General features: G+C 49.8%; 4 protein-coding genes across 5 annotated transcripts; 3 read left to right on the top strand and 1 right to left on the bottom strand.

Moving 5' to 3' along the window:
* Window positions 1-19: 19 nt before the first annotated feature.
* On the bottom strand, window positions 20-4,425 carry LOC101783060 (aspartic proteinase CDR1). The gene is made up of 3 exons (XM_004978322.1): window positions 4,312-4,425; window positions 1,405-1,561; window positions 20-1,218 (listed from the first exon to the last, which is right to left on the bottom strand). Exons 1-3 carry the CDS (start codon window positions 4,423-4,425, stop codon window positions 20-22), a joined length of 1,470 nt encoding a protein of 489 aa, XP_004978379.1.
* A 2,267-nt stretch (window positions 4,426-6,692) lies between these two features.
* On the top strand, window positions 6,693-10,758 carry LOC101784122. 2 transcript variants are annotated; one of them, XM_004977519.3, is made up of 6 exons: window positions 6,693-6,912; window positions 7,594-7,669; window positions 7,909-8,277; window positions 8,395-8,623; window positions 9,831-9,893; window positions 10,387-10,758. In XM_004977519.3, the coding sequence occupies exons 1-6, from the start codon at window positions 6,784-6,786 to the stop codon at window positions 10,409-10,411; spliced, it is 891 nt and encodes a 296-aa protein (XP_004977576.1). In that variant the 5' UTR covers window positions 6,693-6,783; the 3' UTR covers window positions 10,412-10,758. The 2 variants fall into 2 exon arrangements, with proteins under 2 accessions (XP_004977576.1, XP_012703084.1); XM_012847630.2 differs by having other exon boundaries at window positions 7,887-8,277.
* Window positions 10,759-12,518: 1,760 nt separating this feature from the next.
* Window positions 12,519-13,969, top strand: LOC101782647 (heat shock 70 kDa protein BIP4). Its single transcript, XM_004978321.1, has 2 exons — window positions 12,519-12,898; window positions 13,030-13,969. The coding sequence occupies exons 1-2, from the start codon at window positions 12,519-12,521 to the stop codon at window positions 13,967-13,969; spliced, it is 1,320 nt and encodes a 439-aa protein (XP_004978378.1).
* A 3,723-nt stretch (window positions 13,970-17,692) lies between these two features.
* Window positions 17,693-19,162, top strand: LOC101782771. Its single transcript, XM_012847805.2, has 2 exons — window positions 17,693-18,541; window positions 18,640-19,162. The coding sequence occupies exon 1, from the start codon at window positions 17,810-17,812 to the stop codon at window positions 18,527-18,529; it is 720 nt and encodes a 239-aa protein (XP_012703259.1). The 5' UTR covers window positions 17,693-17,809; the 3' UTR covers window positions 18,530-18,541; window positions 18,640-19,162.
* The last annotated feature ends 80 nt before the right edge of the window (window positions 19,163-19,242 follow it).

Raw genomic sequence — 19,242 nt, 5'->3', positions numbered from 1 at the left:
TTGCTGGACCCTTTTGTGTTCAGCAAGCCCGTGCCTGGAAGCCAAATGTCATCTTCTGCAGATCATACACAACCCTGAACGATCTCAGCGCCCTATTCCCAAGAATCCGAACATCTCGCACGCCAGAGGTATCAGGTTGGAACGCCAAGCATATCCGATCAGCAGACTGCTGATGGAACACGTTCTCCGGCGGCAGTTTCAGGGCCGCCCTCAGGAACTGCATCTCCACCGCCGGCAAGCCTCTCCAGTTCACCGGCTCGCCGCCGGCAGGCTTGAAGCAGACCTTCTCACTGCCGTACTCACGGTAGTACCCCTTATCTCCCATCGCCGACGTCACCGCCTCGGCGAGGGCGTAGAAAACTACCGATGAAACGAAGGTGTCGTCGGTGCCAGAATCGACGACCATGATCTGGCGCGTGTCGACAGTGGGATCGACCTCGAGGCGCTTCCCGTCGACCTTCATGTCCAGCAGCAGGAGCGAGTACACGTACCATCTGCGCCCGTATCCCCTGATCAATGGGGTGACGAGCTCCAGCCTCTGGGGGTAGGGCCCGACGATGAGGAACCCCTCGGCTTGGTGGTCGCTGGGAAAGCAGTAGGCGAAGGCGACGTAGCTCGTCTGCCGGGCCATCTGGTTGAAGAAGGAGTAGCTCTTGTTGCCGAAGCCGATGACGCCAGCCTCCTTGCCGTAGAACCTGTCGTCCTCGCTGCAGCCGAAGACGAAGTCGTCGACGACGGTGAGGTTGTCGCCTAGAGCGAGCCGGTCCCTGCCGAGCTTCCCCGCCGAGTACTGCGACCCGTAGCGTACGCTGTAGAGGCAGGTGTCGGTCTCGTCGATGCAGCCGTAAGGGATGCCGTTGTCTTGGTGGATGTCGACGCAGTCCTCGTCGGAGCAGCCGATCTGCCGGTACGTGGCGGAGCTGTGAGGGTCGAACCTTGGGCCTGCTTCGTCTGCCTTACCGTGGCATCTTATCTCACATCTCTCGCAGTTGACCCAGGAGAGGGTGGAGCCGGTGTCGATGGTCACGAGGTTGAAGACGGAAGGGGTGCCGAGGCTGATGGCCATGAAGTATTTGCCCTTGTGGATCTCGTCGTTCCCGACGACGGTGCCAGCGTCCGATACGCTTGCTGCATGAACCGGCGATGGGTCGTCTAGGCAGGGGTGCTTCCTGTGGAACACGGGGAAGTGGAAGGCGCCATCTTTGCTCAGGCGAAACTCTGCATGCGATCCCACAAATTAAAATTAAAAATAGTACATTACCAAAAAGTAAGCATGCATTAACAAGTTGGTAAAAAAAAATAGAAACAAGACCATGAAATGAAGGTGAGCTAGCCCTGTAATAGTAAAAGCAAAAATAGAAGCAAGCATGATCCAGTGCAGATGATTGAAAGATTATTAATTACCGTACGTCGCTGGAGAGCATAGTCCAGTGCAGTTGCACGGCCCGACCATGTAGCTTAGAGCAAGCATCACCACAACACGCACTATCAATTCCATTTCAATCAAATCAATACACATGTTGTTGAAACGAAGGTCTTCAATTAAGAAGAGCGCTAAAATCTGATATAATTTGGACAATGGGTCACACTCTCATGCAAAACGGTCTCACCACCTAACCTTGCTTTATTGTTATTCACAGCATCTTCATGCATTTCATATGGTATGTAAGGAGATCCGATCGAATCACGATTTGGTCCAAAGATAGACAAAGAGCAGTGTGACATGCGTTTTTTTTGAAATATTAGCTTTAATAAAATCCAGGATTTCAATTCTTTTAGTGTATTGGGTGGAGCATGTAATGGAATCCTTATTAAGTTAAATAAAAAAAACTTGCCCAATGATTAGTTTGGTTATTACAAATAATTACCACATTTAGAAAACTAAGCATGAAGTTATGCATGGGAGGTTTGGATTTCATTGGATTTATTTATATTTTTCTAAAGTATGATTTGGACTTGAATAATCGATTCAAATCCAAATCATAAATCTAAAACCTACTTAAATAATAAACCTAACACATATACCTATTCGGGCCGCAAACCCAACTAATCTAACTATCCCGGCCTGCCCAACGCTGGCCTTTACCAGCACGGCCTGCACGCACAACTTCTGCAGGCCACCCGAAGGAACATCAGACAGGCTCCCGGCCCAAGATGGCCGCTGCACCGCCACCCCCAACAACCACCACCTGCCACCGCCGATTTTGTCCCTCCGAGCCAGCTCCGGTGACGGCGACGACGTTTCATCCGGCGATATTCTCGTGAGGTATTTGTGCCATGAACTCGTGAGATCGGGTTCGTGTCTCCAAATCCCTTCTGGGTTCTTCGTTCTCCATCGATTGGGGTCTCCTGCTGAGGCAACAGGCGTGTGATCCCCTTATTCGCGATGAAGTAACGGCTGTTACTGTTAGCCGTCCGCTAGAGCGTTCAGCTGTCCAAGTTCATGCCATTTTTTATGTCATTGACGGCGATTCAAAACCTTGCAGTTTCTCCATATGCACGGCAAGGATATGGGTACTCTATGGGTCCCTACCGACCAGAATATTGACCGGACCTAACAAGTGGGTCCGCCCAACTAGAACATGTGAGAGGATATGAAGTTATTTGGAGTACATGTCAAAGCAACTAGATAGTCCAAATTTGTTCGGATATCGTGGGACGCGTATTGTAATCCGACTTAGATTACCTTCCATATAACTACCGAGTAGATTAAGTTAAAAATGACTTTTAACTCTTGGTCGTCAGCCTATATAAGGCGGCCAATGGAGCCTCCCGAGTGCAAGAAAATCAATCTCGTGCAATACAATTCAGCATACAGGACGTAGGGTATTACTCTCCGGAGGTCCGAATATGTCTAAAACCCTCGTGTCTCCTTCGTGTTCTCATCATCACCTTCGAGTTCTTGGTTTCGCAATCGCCCTCACCTACAAATCAACCACTTGGGGTAACCCACTGGTGGACTATCGGGCTTATAAATCACAGTTGGCGCGCCAGGTAGGGGTGGTTGCAAAATCCTTTTTACGACCTCGATGGCATCCCGTCCCGATGTTGTTTTTTCCGAGAGTATGAAGAACTTCCTTACCAACCCGGTCCAAATTCAATTCGGGACCATGCCGCGGATTCCAATCAGACCGCTTCTTCCATCAACTCGGCAACTTCCGCCAACTCGACATCCAGCACCAGCTCGGCTTCCGTCAGATCTGTTCCGGCGGAACAAGATCCGGCGGAACAAGTTCTCCACCCAAGGATCGTCATGCCGCTTGCCCGGCAAGTCGACGAACTCTCTCTCTCTCTCTCTGAGAGGGTTCCAGATCTAGCCGTCGGCACCCGCCCACCATGCCCTCCGACCCTTATCGCGGGGTTAGATCGCATCAGCATCACTATCTACGGAACTCGACCGCCGAGTACTCCACCACGCTCGACCAAGTTTTCCAGATCCAATCTAGAGACCCACCCGAACCCACCCAGTTTCCGTACTGCGGTGAATTCTAGGTGCCTCGCATTTTCCTTACGTCAAATCCTTATCGAAGCGACAATGAGAACAACTCTTCCACACCAAATCACAAAGCTTTCATGGTCTTCGCTGATGAGCCACCCCGGGATGGCGAAACGGAAGCTCAAAACGAAGGCCGTAACGCCAGGAACTAGAATCGCGCAGCCTAGCGCCAACAGGAGCAAGCCGACGTCCAACAACAACCTATTGCTAATGCAGATGCAGCAGGCGACCAACGCCAGCAGCTGCGTAACGACCACGACAACGCCGACGAAGGTGGCCCTCGGGAAAGACGTTGTCGCCTTGTACGCGCCTGCAATCTACTAGCCGACCTCGAGGAGGCCGGCCACAACATCTTCGCCACACCCTAGGCCAACCTGGGGGCTGCCTTCACCGAGCTGGAAAATTTTCCAAATTCAGACCAAATGCGACGGATTCAGGCGCGACTCCAAGTCGCCAACGCATTCTTGGTCCACAACTTCCCGGCACTCTCGAAGCATGTCTGGGCATAGCAGATCTGACCACCGTCGAGACGACTGCGCAGGTGGTCGGATAGATCCTATCCGCGAAGAAGAGGTGGAGAAAAACACCATCCAACCCGCCAACCCACCTGCCAACATCAATGCCAACCCACCGGTCAACAACAACACCACCCTCCTGTCAATGTCAACGCCAACAATAGCCGTCAGCGCGACAACAACGACAACCGCCACCATGGCGAGAGAGGTGGAGCTGATCATCGTGCTCGACTAGAACGGCAACGTGATCTACGTGATAAACTGCGAGACCTTTGTCAGAACCGTGACATCCGTGCTGACCTCAATAATCACCACAACGAGCATGACGAGAATGAGCTCCGCCGCCGTGCTGAGTACGATCGCGACTATGATGCCCCTGTGCCCAACCACGACGCAGAGCGCGAGGACCGTCATCGCCACGAAGATGAGATGCACCGCCGCGCTGACTACGACCGCGTGTACGGCACCCCTGAAGATACCTACAACCCACCTAGGTGCAACTACGACTACATGTATGGCGCAACTACGGCGGACACGACAAGGCTCCTCCTATCCAGTACTACCTTGATGATGATTACGATGACGATACGTCAATCGATGGCTTCACTGCTTTCACCTTACGCCTCAGGGCTGTTGATTGGCCAACTACATTCAAGCAGGCCATTAACGAAAAGTATGACGATCGCTCCCCACCATCTGGCTCAAGATATACAGTACCGTGATGAGAGCCGCCAATGGCACCTACGATCAGATGGCTACCTACTTCCCGGTGGTGATGGGTACCGCTTTGCTCCAGTGGCTGGAGAATCTTCCTCCGAATAGCATCGACGGTTGGGGTCAGCTCGCTAGAGCTTTCACCCAGAATTACCAAGCCACCTACAGACGACCTGGTAACATGGTGAAACTTGGCCAAGTCCGCCAAAGAATAGGCGAACCTATTTGAGAATTACGTCAACCGCTTCTTTGAGAACCACAACAGGCTGGCTGGCATCGAGGATCATGATATCATCTGGTATTTACGCTCTGGCTTGATGAACCGCACCATGTTCTGCAAGTTGTATGAGGCTGCCACAAAGACGGTTGGGCAGATGATGGAGGTTGTCAACACACAAGCAAACATAGAGGAGGCGGCAAAAGAACATTAAACACCGCCCAGCCGACGACTACGATCAGCCAATTCAGGACGAACCCCAATCACGCCCGGAGTACCGACTTCGAAAAAGGGCCCCAGAGGTCTACGCTGCTGAAGGTGACACCACTAGGCAGACCACTTTCAACCGGGAAGAATTTGATGGAACCCTTAGAGTGTGTTTGGTTACTGGGTCGGAATGGGTTGGAATGGGTTCGACCCACTTCGACCCGTGTTTGGTTGAAGAGGGTGTGGGTTGGGTCAGACCCAGCAAAGGAATATACCTCGTAGATGCGGGGTCGAGTGCGTCCCTCCAAAACAAGGGGACGCACTCGACCGCGCGGATAGCGTGCGCGTCCATCCGTCCGCGCATGCGTGGAACCAGCCTGGCGCGGAGGCCGGGGCGGCGAGAAGGAGGAGGTCGGGGCGGCCAGGGAGGAGCCGGCGTGAGGGCAGCCGAGCCGGGGTAGTGGGGCGGGGGCGGTGCGGGGAGGAGCCGGCAGTAGGGGCCGGCACGACGGCGGCTGGGGAGGAGCCGAGGGCAGAGGCGGCGCGGGGAGGAGTCGGTGGCGGGGGTAGGAGTAGGGTTTGCGGGGAGGAGGAAGAAGATTGAAGAGGAGGAAGAAGATAGAAGAGAGAGGGAAAAAAATAAGAGGATGACAAGTGGGCCCCGCAGCTGACAGGTGGGCCCCGCAGCTAACAGGTGGGGCCCATAACTAACGGTGTTAAAAGAACATCCATCCCAACCCTCTCAACTTTTTCAACCAAACAAAATACTGGGTCCAACCCATCCCTCTCATCCAAACACGAGCTGGGTTCACTCCAACCCACAAAAGTGGGTTGGCTCCAACCCGACCCACGTTGTCCCAAAACCAAATGCATGCTTAGTGCTCCGTGCCCCTTCCATAAGGACGGACGGCATACTACCAACAAGCGCGACTACCGCGGTCGCGACGATTGCTACAACGATGACCATAACCGCCACCAGAACGACCATGACAACCGCAACAGCGGTGACCGTGACGACCGCAACAGTCGCCACCGTGACAACCATGACAATCACGACGATCGCAATAACAACAGACGCGACGACCGTGACAACCAAAACAGATAGGAGTGTCGCGACCAGCCACATCAACACGCCTAACGACCTGGTGCCGACCAGAATAGCGACTTCCAGCACCGAGCAGAGGTGGCGGCTTCAAGCTTCTTCCTTGGTGTTCTTCTTTTCCCTTTAGTGGCGAGGCAGAGCACCGAGCAAAGGTGGCTCTAACAGGCGGCGACGAAGATGATCCTTAGGACCTCAAAAGGGTGTTAATGTAATTTTCTTTTCTTTCAGGGTACCTCGGCATGAGGGGTTTGGATGTAAAAGTACCGTAGTAATAAAAATCCTACCCTTTTTCTTAAAATAAAATAACACTGTCCATGTTGGACATAGGCAAGCCGCATCTGGCTTTCTCTCACCCTCGCTGACGTGCGGGGCCGCCCAGTCCGCCTCTTTCTCTTTTTCTTTCTTCTCCTCCACGTCGCAGGTCTGCCCCCCTCTCTCTCCTCTCATCTCCCCCTCGCTTTTCCTCTCATCAACGACAAGACGACGCGGAGGCGACAGCGAGCCGGGGCGGAGCTGCGCCGCCGCCGCCTCGATGACGACCACCTCTACGTCGCCGCCGTCGTCTACCTCGCCCACGTCGAGCCGAACCGCGAGGGGAGGACGGGAGCACGCCGCCACTTCGCCAACCCCGAGCCTGCGAGGACTTCAGCTTCGCCGCGACGTGAGCCGCCGCACGCCCTCTCCCTTTTCCTCTTTCGTTCACGGCGAAACTGTCCGGCCTTCGAGCCGCTTCCGATTCGGCGATTCCTTGGAGGGTCAACAGCGGCACGGCCGCGCTGCTGAGCTGATGCCGGCCGCTGCACGCACGCGGTGGCCGCGCTCGCCTCGCCGCGCGCCAGCACACTGCACATTCACGCGTTCAAACGCCGCCGCGCACAGCCGCACGCGGCAGCCTACTCGCTGCGCGTGGCCGTGGTCGCCGACGCGGCCGGGGGCCACGCCAGAAACCCGCGCGGCTCGCCGCGAACCACCCCCGCCGGGCACCGCGGGAGCGCGCTCCACGGCCAGGCGCATGCGCGCGGCCGCCGCACCCTCAGCAACACTGGCACGCACCCAGGCACACGCACGCACCAGCCCAGTCGCGCAGTGCGCTGTTAGGCATTTCACCGAGCACCTCCGGCGCTCAGGCACGGCCACACTCAGGCGCACACACGGAGGCAACACGGGTTACGGGGCCGCACTCTGCAAAAAGCTTGCTCTCAACAAATTTCTCCTGCACGATCGTTTGTGGCTACTCCCTTAGTCCCTTTCGAGTTTCGATCCGTTTACTGCTCCAGAAGAGAGTTTATCAACCCATTCGTGATTGGATTCTTGACATGAGTGGTATCACCAATGTCTGCAGGGTTACACAGCACTGGATTACAAGCCGCAGGCAGTTGATTCCGGGGGAGCTTCTGAGGACCATGTCTCAAATCGCTGTAAGTTTTGTTTTTGGGTCAAACACGTTCCTCAAATTTCATTTTCTATTCATTTTACTCTTCCTCAGGACCACTTCGAAAGTTGAGGGACGAGTTTGAAAGTTGAGCGACGAAAACACCTGTTTTGCTATTTATGTGTACCTCTGTAAATTTGTTTCAGCTTATTGTTAATACTAAGTTATTGATGAAATTTAATTTTATATTTTTTTCTGATGAGGGTATTTTGTTTCCATCGGCAGTCCATAGGCAGTTCTTGTTGTGGGTGGTGTTGCTCACAGTCCTTCTATCAGCATCTACTGCCTATTCAGCTAAGAATCCTCCAAAACAAGAGGGACAATGTCGATACGACTTGACAAGCATAGCTGCTCTGTCATGCATGCAAAAAGATGCTGTAAGGAGGCCACCCTCACATGCATGCTGCAAAGCATTACTGTATGCTGTTGATCAGGTTCCAGTTGAGGATGTGAGTGGAGCTTGTTGCCTGTGCCGCTACATGAAGGAAAAGGTGCTAGCCGCTGGACTGGCTACTGCATATATCCTGTGCAATGGGAAGGACAGTCGCATCGTCGCCAAATGGTCATCGTTTCCCATCACAAGATGTTTAGATGGTACGTATATGCCTACTTTGTTTTTGTAAGCTTACTAACGTACTGACCATTAGTTATATTGTATACAGTGATTTGGTCTTGTAGCTATCAGTGATGTTTGTATCTTCTTTCAACCAGACTGCGGGCAGGGAAACAGTACAAGCAGTCAAGCACACGGCACGGGCAACCGAGAAGCGCACGTTTCTGGCATGGTCATCTGGGTAACTGTTGCAGTACTCATTGTGATAGGGGTCATTTGCTTCTGGTATTTTCGGAGGTTCAAGGCGGCAGGGAATGCAATTCAACCCCGAGCTGGGCGCCGACGACGATCTGTTGGCCCTTCATCAGCAAAGCGCAAGGAGAAGAGGTATTCATTATCATGATGCATGAAGGGCATGAATCATTTGCCTTGAATTCGCACGACTGATTTGGCACCTAGTTTAATTTCTACTGGCAGCTCATGTTGTTCACATAGACATATATAGTTACTCTAATGGCCTTGGGGTGTGAATGTGTGATGTAACGTATCTATCGAGAACTACGGGCTTGCATATCCTGATGAGAATCTTCTCTGGTAACTGATAAAAGTAGAATGAATTCACATTTTGGTTTATAGTACAGATAAAATTGGGCATATGCTAGAAGCATAGCAGTACCTTGACTAACATGTTTCTGGTTGATAAATCAAACGTTCAGAACTAAAACATGAAGTTAGAAAAATACAGAATAATGTATCCAATACAAGATGTTGCACTTAAATAATCTATTGTAACTAATAACAAAACTTGAAGCCTGAAGGTGATAAAATCGTGACTAATCATCATGAGATGGATGTGTTGATGGTTAGTCCATAGCTGCCGAGCAATGGTTCCACGGATATGCTCACCAGCAACCCGTTCATTTTCTTGTATATTTAATCGACTTCTTACCGGTTCATCACCAAGTTCATAATTCTCTTCCATGCCCGTATCCTCGTAAAGTCCAAACAACTCATCATTCCGTGTAGCCTTACGTATAAAGTTATGGATTATACAACAAGCCATAACAATTTTACTTGAGTCTCATATGGATAAAGAATTCCTCCTTTGACTTTTAAAATCGAAAAGCGGGCTTTCAAAACACCAAAAGTGTGTTCCACCACATTTTGTAGCTGTGTGTCTCGATGATTTAATAAATCCTTTTCACCTTTGTAGTGCCGGTTACTTCCACGAAAAGAGCCAATATGATAGTGATCTCCACAATAGGGTGCAACAAATTTTGGTGTATTTGCATAGCCCGAGTCCACTACATAATATTTACCTGCAAAATAAAGTCATTTGTCAAACAATCAGGGAAAGATAGACATTGTTAACACTTCTCACAACTTTTGTTTTTACCTTCTGGTACAACAAAACCTCCGTTAGTAACAACCCATTTAAGCATAGCTTGATCTGATGCAGAACCTTCCCATTTTTCCTTGGTAGCCTTGATCATTTTGTCATCGTCATCCCAACCAAATCCAGTGTAACTAAGAAGTTTGTTCATGGTAGTATAGCGGGACCTAAAGTACCTTTGTCGATTTTCAATTGTTGCAGGTCAAGTTCCTCAACTCTAGCACTATTGAAGGAAGCTAAGATTTCATGCCATGCTACCTTTGTGTACGTGGTACCTTCTTTACCACCTTCTTTTCCACCATTCAGGGTTTGGTCTTTCTAGATGTTGAGGAGGGATTTATCCTTGCTAGCTTTCCATATGTGCCTCTTCGTGCAATTTTTTTCCGTATGTTCTTGCTTAACTTTTTTCTCCACATGGCCCTCCATATTTTCTAAAAGAAACCAATATAATATCGGTGACCACTAGTGCCGATATATTAACATACACACTATCTTTGAAATGGTATTTCTATAAGGACAATGCAAATATATGAATCACAAGTAAATGCCCATGACACTTTGTTTAAATCTTTGTATCTTTATTTTGTAATGTAGATTGTAGTGCTTCTTCACTATGTATTTATACTATTGAGCACACATGAACAAATACAAGGCTTTGCTTGTTCAGAGATAGGAACGAGCCAGACTAATTATAATAATAATAGCATTATGTATGTAGTAAGTACGAAACAAGTTATCGTGTTTGATCTATATGCAGGCAACAAGAGAGATGTACCATCTAATCAAAGATGGTCCTATTGCTCGACATTCAATTAATGTGCGAGAAGAAATTACCTTTGATCAATTGCTGTTCAACAGGATTGGTCTTGACTGTTGAAGGGACTCCGGACAAAGGATGGTGGCTCGACGGGTAGCCGGCAGCGGCCAACAACCCTCTCTGATCTCGTTTGATTAACTAGGTGCAGTAAAACCTAAATGTGGTCTTATATAATGCTAGGCGGCAATGCCTCTGCTGCGCGCCAAAGTGTCACGTTGAAAGGTAGTTTCCTGCGCAGAAGTCGAAAAAGTGATGTCCAGATCGTGGATATCGAAAACCTGTTCTGCTAAAAACGAGTCGAAGTTATTTTTACTAATACGCGCTTTTCTGGTTTTGTGAAAATCGTGTTGGAATATTTAGACTAGGCCCATTTAATTCATTTAATCTCAAGGCCCACATTTAATGCTAGGTGATTAAAGTGGTTAATTTCAAATGGGTAGTTAAGGAGTATCTTAACCAACTTAAATAGGTGGACTATGTGTGTACTAATTGATAGGTTGAGGAAGAGAGAAAGGGTGCCACACGTGCACGCTCGCTTGCTGAGCCGTGCCGAGGCATGGTGACGTGGCTTGGTCTGATTTTGCAGTTTTTAATCACACGAGTTGATGACTAGTAATTAACACTGTATTTAGTGATCAGTAACTGACGTGAATTAAAAGGCTAATAACAATGATCAGTAATGACTGGAGGTAACTGACGTGAATTAAAAGGCCAATAACAATGACTAGTAATGGCTGGAGGTTACTGTTAACTGACACTGTTGAATGGCTGGTTAATGATTATCAATCACCTGAGACAGTGTTCAAGTTCGTTGAATCTCCTGCGTCTACAAGAGAGGCGATCGAGCTGATGACTAGTAACTGACGTTGTGTTTAGTGACTAGTAGCTGATGTGAATTAAAAGGCTGACAACAATGATTAGTAACGGTTGAAGGTTACTAGTAACTGACCCTACAATGACTAGTAATGGCTGGAGGTAACTGACGTGAATTAAAAGACTGATAACAATGACTATTAACGGCTGGAGGTTACCGGTAAATGACATTATTGAATGGCTAGTTAATGATTATCAATCACCTGAGACAGTGTTCAAGTTCGTTGAATCTCCTGCGTCTACAAGAGAGTTGACTGAGCTGATGACTAGTAACTGATGTTGTGTTTAGTGACTAGTAATTGATCTGAATTAAAAAGCTGACAACAATAGCTAGTAACGGCTGGAAGTTACTAGTAACTGACACTGTTGAATGGCTGGTTAATGGCTATCAATTACCTGAGACAGTGTCCAAGTTCGTTGAATCTCCTGCGTCTACAAGAGAGGTGATCCTCCTCTAGTTAACTAAAACTGAAAAAAAAATCACTTTCTCTCCCTTTCTACTGTTGCCCACTACTATCTTGGCATTCCCATCACGATCCTCTGCGCGCACAGAGCTTGCTCTTGCCTCCGAAACTTCATCCTGCTGTGATACTTGCATGAGTAGGCATGCAATCAAGTTTTTAGGAAGCGCATCTTCTGCGCGTCTGCTCGCTCCGAGGTATTGCTCTGCACCAACTCGTCACTGCATCAACTCTGATCGACTATGTCGAATAGTCCGAACCGAAGTTTCAGACACAATGTCTTATACTTCCAGTTCTGGGAATGGCGCACCCACTGCCTCCGGCAATGATCTCGTCCCTGGGTACATACTCAACCTTCCCTGGTTCTTTATTTTTGCTTCTGTTTATGTTCAAATGTGTTTTAAACATAAACACTTATACATATTTTGTGTCACTGGCAATAACCATGATTTACTTAATAATATTCAGAATTAAAATATACCGTAAAATGTTTAGATTTCTAACAAATCGTGTTTTCTTTGGATGAGAGTTTGTTGAGAGATGCAAACATGGTTTCACGGGTGCTAGTTTCTATAAAACAGGAGATCCGCCACCAGATCCCAAGGGCCACAGGAGTTCGGAAGCCTAACCAGTCTCGTACTCGAAACCGAAACGGAATAGCTCCCACCCGCCGCCTATATCTATAACCGAGGATCCAAGAGAAGCAAACAAACGATCCCCTCTTGATCTCTTGTCGCAATGGCTGCTACCGGCGATCGCTGCGTAGCGGCGGCTACTCTTCTCCAGATACTGTTGGCGTTCGTTTGCTTGCTTTCCTCGGCGTCGGGGCTCCAAATTCCCCATCCCGATCTCCCGGATATGTACACGGACTTCGTGCGGGATCGCACCTGGTACCCGCCGCCCGTCGAAGTGGTCGCCATCGATCTGGGCAACACCAACTCCTGCATCGCCGGCTACGCCCCCGCCAAGACCGACACCATGTTCCAATTCTGCATCCCGTCCTGGGTCGCATTCACCGACGACGGCGCCACCCTCGTCGGCGAGGCCGCCAGGAACCACGCCGGCGCGGCTGATCCTCAAGCCGTGGTCTTCGGTTTCAAGCGCTTGCTCGGGCTAAGGTAAAATGCAGCTAGTCCTTGTCGTTGGTTAGCTACTCTATCATATCCTGCATTATTACGATAACCAAATACGTTTTTACAGCAGTAGATAGTAAGATTAATAATAATTAGATGATCGTCGTCAATGACAGATCAAACCACTGGTACGAGGACGCCATCGTGCAGACAGCCATCAAGCGTGCTCCGTACAAGATCACTGCAAGAGACTTCAACACGCCGATGATCGACGTCAAGTCCAAGGACGGTACAGTGAAGCACCTCAGCCTGATGAAGGTGGCATCCATGGTGATCGCCCAGCTTAAGGAGAAGGCCATGGAGTACCTCGGCGGTCCGGTCGACTACGCCGTCATGACCATTCCGCAGCATTACAGTGGGCTGTCCAGGGACACGGCCATGATGGCCGGCGAGCTTGCCAGGCTACACATAGTAGACATGGTCCCCGAACCCATTTCAGTTGCCGTCGCTTATGGCCTCCGCACCAAGCTGCGAGAGGGCGCCAACGCACTAGTGCTCCATGTCGGAGGCGGCACGGCTGATGCGAGCGTCGTCACGCTTATGGATCGTTCGCTTGGAATCCGCGCATACCGGGATGATCCTTTCCTTGGAGGAGATGATTTTGATGAGAAGGTCGTGGACTATTTCGCCGAGCTAGTGAAGATGAAGCACGGAAAGGACATCGGTGGGGATTCGATCGCTCTTGCAAAACTGAGGACGGCATGTGAGCGTGCCAAGAAGGCATTGAGCAACCAAGAGCATGTTGAAGTGACTGTTGAGTCTCTTTTCGACGGCGTGGATTTCTCCGAGACATTGTCACGGTCAAAGTTTGAGGAATTGAACGATGATGCGTTCCGCAGAGTTGTTGCGTTGGTAAGGAGAGTGATGCTAGAAGCAGAGGAAAGGAGGGGCAACATCAAGATCGATGAGATTATTCTTGTTGGTGGAAGCACCATGATCCCAAAGATCCAGAGACTTGTCAAGGAATACTTTCATGGGATGGAGCCAAGCATAAGGGTGAAACCAGATGAAGCAGTTGCTCTTGGAGCAGTAGTTCATGCATATTCTGCTTATTGAATGTGTAACAAGCTAGTGAGGCCTTTTTGTAAAGATTACGTAGAAGCTGAACTGGAGAGGAGCAAGAACAAGATGGATGAGATTATTCATAGACTCATCAAGGACTAGTTTGGTGGCAAGAAGCTCGACATAAGAGTGAAACCGGATGAAGCAGTTGCTATTGGAGCAGCAGCTCATGTCCACTCTTCTGACTGAATTTATCACAATTGAGGCTTTGCCAAAGAGATTCAGCATATCTAGACTAACTAATTAGCTTGTTAGTTCAGGTGTAAGTTTGTATGTACACCATCATGGTAACCTTCCAAAATTAAGTCACAATATCTCAGTGGTACATTATATTCTTACATAAATATATTATTATCCCATTATTTCAGTATTTGGCAAAAATTTGATGATGAAGTTTTTTTTCTGGAAAAGTGCTCCTAATTGTCTTGAAAAGTTCCTTGACAAGTTGTCTGAAGACAGTTGTTTACAGAATCCGAGAAACAATCCGATACAATCCGAGGGCCGAAAAACAATCCGATACTGCCTCGACGGGGTTCCTTCCTCTGCGGCGAGCTGAGAAACTCCGGCGAACAGCTCGACGGTGGGCTCTTCTTCCCTGACGTCGCCGGCCTCGACATCCTGATCAGCTGCCGCACGACCGATGAGCTAGCTGCTCTCTCTGCAGATGCATCATTAGCTGTCGATCACTTGCCAGCCCAGCCCGCTGTTGTTTACCAGGACAAAGCTCAGACCTCTCTGATCCTCGCTCTGACGCTTAACCACTGCATGCATGTTTCAAATGAGCCCTACCGGTGTTTCTAGCCAGGTGTACGTGTAGGATTTGAAGTGCCCTCATTTAAAAGATACTAACAGTCAGCTTGTGTGTGGTACTGTAAAACCAACGCACAGTGACGTCAGGGCGGACCTCCGTTATTCTCAGTCCTTTTCCACCGCACCACTATCGCTAGTTGTTGCAGGTGCTCGGTCAATTTGTTCGCCAGTCCTAGAACCACTAGCACTAGCCCCTAGGAGACCGATGACACGTTTGATCGATCCGAGAGGCTTCTAGAAGACTCCAGGCTTCCAGCCAGGTGTGCAGACCGGACCCTGATGAAGACGTTCCTTTTTGACCGCGCGTGTTCCCTACTGGTATGCTTGGAGCGTGAGAGGCACGCGCTCGGTCACCGATGACGTAGCTTATAGCTAGTGCTATCAGGAAACGGCTGACGCTGTGTCGAAGCTGTTTGAGTTGCTAGTTGCTCGTGGTTTTTAAGTTGCTTTATTTGCTATGTAATCTAATACCGAATAACAAATCGCGTGTGTGCGTCCGATAGTCCCGCGTTGTAACGTTTAATTTTTCCTTCTTAATACAAAGATGCGCAGCTAGGACACAGCGTATTCCTGAAAAAAAAAACTTTATTTTCCTGTCTCTGAGAAAAGCACGACGTTTCTATCGTACAGTAATTAGGAGGCATCGCATGTAGCTACCGACATATAATTCCAATTTCTTATCAGGTTGCCATTGCTGCATGGCCACAAGTACAAACTCCAGCGGTGCTGCAGGCTAAAACTCAAACGGAAAAGGGGGAAAAGCTTTGCAGTTGCAGCGGATTTCTGGTTTGTCTTGTGTGCTGGTCGAGTCATTCTTTAACTGATACTCTGATTCCTTGGATTTCGCTTTGGCTGGCGTCTTTTTCTTTGCAGCATCAGCGGCGGCTGCTAAAGACCAAGAGTCTGACGACCATGCCGAACTAGCTACTAAAAGTACGGAGTATGATATTTTATATTGTTGCTTTGTTTGAATCGCCCATGGAATTCAGGCCTTGTTTAGTTGGCCAAATTGGGAGGTGCCAAATTACTGTGCTGGCACTGTAGCACACTATAGCGTTTCGTTTGTATTTGTGAAATATTGTCCAAACGTTGACTAATTAGGCTCAAAAGATTCGCCTCGCAAAGTACAACAAAACTGTGCAATTAGTTTTTAATTTCATCTACATTTAGTACTCCATGCATGTACCGCAAGTTTGATGTGATGGGGAATCTTCTTTTTGCATAGTGTCAAAGTTGGGAGTTGGGGGTGAAGTAAACAAGACCTCAGTTTGTATATTCAAATCCAGCTGCTTTCCGCGTCGCTTACTTGCTGCTCTCATGTCTTACGCTAGTAATCATGCGTCGTCTTTCTTTTTACTACGAAAAAAAAGTCAGAGTAAAAGTTGAAAAAAATGCCAGCTTTGTCTCTGAAAATGGCAGGGGCAAAGATTGTGCCGAGGGTAGGCAGCATTTGCATTGGTTTTATTTCCTAGTACTTGCGAAAGGTCACGAATTTTCTACCATCCGTTTTTTTTTGTTTGTTCCAGAAAACCGAATGTTGAAATCATGAGAAACTGAGCGGAGTGACTGGTGCTGAATGAGACGCGGATAAAGAGACAGCTCGAGTCAAAGTAGGTCAGCTTTCTGGAACCAATGGCGGAAATCTAGAGCACTGTACTACTAGTAGATTGGTAGAATGGTAGTAGTGTCGTGCAGTTGACTAGACATGAATCTGCTGTTTGTACAGGTACAACGAGCTCAAGTTGTCGGTACAACTCCGTACTTGTTCAGGGAAACCACGTACAGTAAGTGAATACACTGTCATTGCTCAGAGGTACAGTATTTCTAAAAAAACGAAAGAAAGAGAGAAGAAATCAGCGACAAAATTGCCCAGGAAATATATATGTGAATTAGAGCCAGACTAGTCTCCTAGTTTGCTACATACAACTACAAGGGACACGGCAACACAAAAGCACTCCCTCCCAGTTCTTTTTGCTAAACTTTGGGTGTCAAAACTGATGACCAAGTGACCATGAGTCGGCCATGCAGCTGCTTGTGTTTATCAGCTTATCATGCAGTCCCTGCACGCCTTCTCCTTCTCGTAGGCCAAGTCTACTGCATGCCCAATAATTCCCTTTGACAATCTTCGCAAGGGGGCAAAAGGTCAGTGCTGGAAAATGGGTAAAGATCGACAAGTCAGTGAAAATTCAGAGGCAACACAAGCCACCACCACTTGCATTTCGTATCAATTTGAGAAAAAAGGACTGGTTAACCTTCGCTCTGTTCAGTGCATGACTGCAAATCCTTTGCTGGGAAGCGATTGGCAGTACCAGTTGTTGGTGCGCTGCAGAGTCCAAGGTCAAAGAAATTATCTGAACCCGCGGGAATTCAGGGAAGGCTGCCTCAGCCCTGATGACAAGAAGGCGGCGCCAAACGGCTGCACCCCAGGACTAGCGTCTAGCAGGTCTCAGGCAAGCAGCTAACCTGTCGTTAATCTCAAGGTTACATTATTCAGCGCTAACACCAACTGCCCGTCTCAATACGGTGCAATGTCCCTCTCTTCAGGGAGAGAGAAAAAAAATTCCTCTATCTACCTAAGCCTAGTCCATGGACCGATGGCTGCTTGCTGGTTTTTAGTTTAGTCTTTAGTTTGAGAATACAATTAACATCAACTGTTCAAAGTGAAGTCGGATACATTTTTTTTAAAAAAAGTCAGGCATATTTGAACTTTAAATATGATATGATATATTTTTCTGAAATTGACTTTTAGCCGCTGAATTATAATTTTCGTCATGAAACCATCTACATACGTTTAATAAAATCCTAGTGCTGGAAATCCATGCAGTACTACTCTGTTTATAGACCAGGTCCACGGAACAGAGAGGAAATGGTTCGTCGCTCGTGGCATCCACCCCAAGCACAGCAATCCCGACGAGTCAACAACGCACAGCTCCTTAAAAACCTCGCCACACGCCACCGGAACGGAGCGATTTCCAATTCTTTCCCCTCGCCCCAACGCCATCGTCGTGGTACCCGCCTCTCCCCATGGCCGCCTCGCGCGCCGGCGACCCGCCGGAGTCCTCGCGCCTCCGCATGGGCGACGACATCGCCTGGTCCGAGATCAACGGCGTCTACGACCGCGACGACTCCCTCAAGGAGAACACCAACCCCAAGTGCCTCCTCAAGAACCACCCCCACCACAACAACGGCTCCTCGCAGCGGTTCTCCGGCAACCTCAAGCCGACGGCCGCGCCCATCATCGGGCTCTCGGGGAAGCTCGGCGGCGCGCGGCGGCAGCACCACTACCCGCCGGCCATCTTCCCCAAGAAGGCCAAGACCGGCGGCGGCGGGCGCGCGCACAAGGCGGCCGTCCCGGAGCCCGGGTCCCCGAAGGTCTCCTGCATCGGGAAGGTCCTCTCCGACCGCGAGCGCGCGCGCCTCGGCCGCCCGCCGAGGACGCGCGGGAGCTCGAGGGCGCCGCCGGGGTGCTGCGGCGGGTTCGGGTTCTTGATGCGGCGCAGCCGGTCCAGGAACAGCGCCGTGGAGTGCGTCGACCAGTCCCCGCCGCCGCCGTCGTCTTTGCCGCCTCTGGCTGAGGCGGCGAGGCGGAGGGAGACGAAGGAGGTGGAGGAGGAGGACGAGGTGCCGGCGGAGGCGGTGCCGGGGCTGGGAGGCATGCGGCGGTTCGCGTCGGGGAGGCGGGCGGCGGAGTGGGCGGCGGAGATGGAGGACGACGGACGCGTGGCGAGATCTGGGCCGTTGTAGCGCGTGCCGGGGGTAGTTGACGTGTGGCTTTCGGTCTGGTTGCTGTAGTTGAGCTGCAATTAGAAATTGGGGTTTGGATTGACAAATTTTGGCATTTGGTGGTCTTGCAGGTGCACTATCTGTACAGAAATTTATCACAAGTTTTCAGTTTTGAACCCATCCTGTAATTTTGTAAGCGCCCTCTGTTTCCTTTCTATCCTTTCCTTTCCTTGTGGATGCTATCAAATGCTTTCCTTGTGGACGAGGTGGAGCTCAACCGCTGGCCGTTGATGGTGTGGTCGGAGGGCGCGTGCCAGTGCATGGTGTCGAAGCTGCCGTTGACGGAGATGGTGCCGCCGACCTTACCATGGTGCGTGGCGTTGGCGGCGGCGTAGGAGCGGGAGAGGGAGTCGAGGTTGGGGTTGGCCGCACGGGAAGACACCATTGCCGGCAGCTTGTTTGTTGTTGCAAGAGAGGGAAGGGACCGGAGATGGGCGGCTCGCAGCAGGAATGATGGACAGGAGCAGTAGGTACTGGCCTGGCCAGATGAGTTTTGCAGTAACATTGTACTTGGGCTGCCGGAACCGAAATTGCAAACGAAAAAGGCTGGATGTGGTCCAGGCCCAAAAGGCCTGAGCAGATTTTGATGCGAAACACAATACTTTTTGTACACACCATTTCCAGATTCGTAGCACAAACCATGCGGCGCCAACTCCGTAAGCAAACTCTTTGGC

Source organism: Setaria italica, chromosome VII, assembly GCF_000263155.2.
Source record: "Setaria italica strain Yugu1 chromosome VII, Setaria_italica_v2.0, whole genome shotgun sequence".
Taxonomy (NCBI): Eukaryota; Viridiplantae; Streptophyta; class Magnoliopsida; order Poales; family Poaceae; genus Setaria; species Setaria italica.
This window is presented reverse-complemented; position numbering and strand designations above follow the sequence as displayed.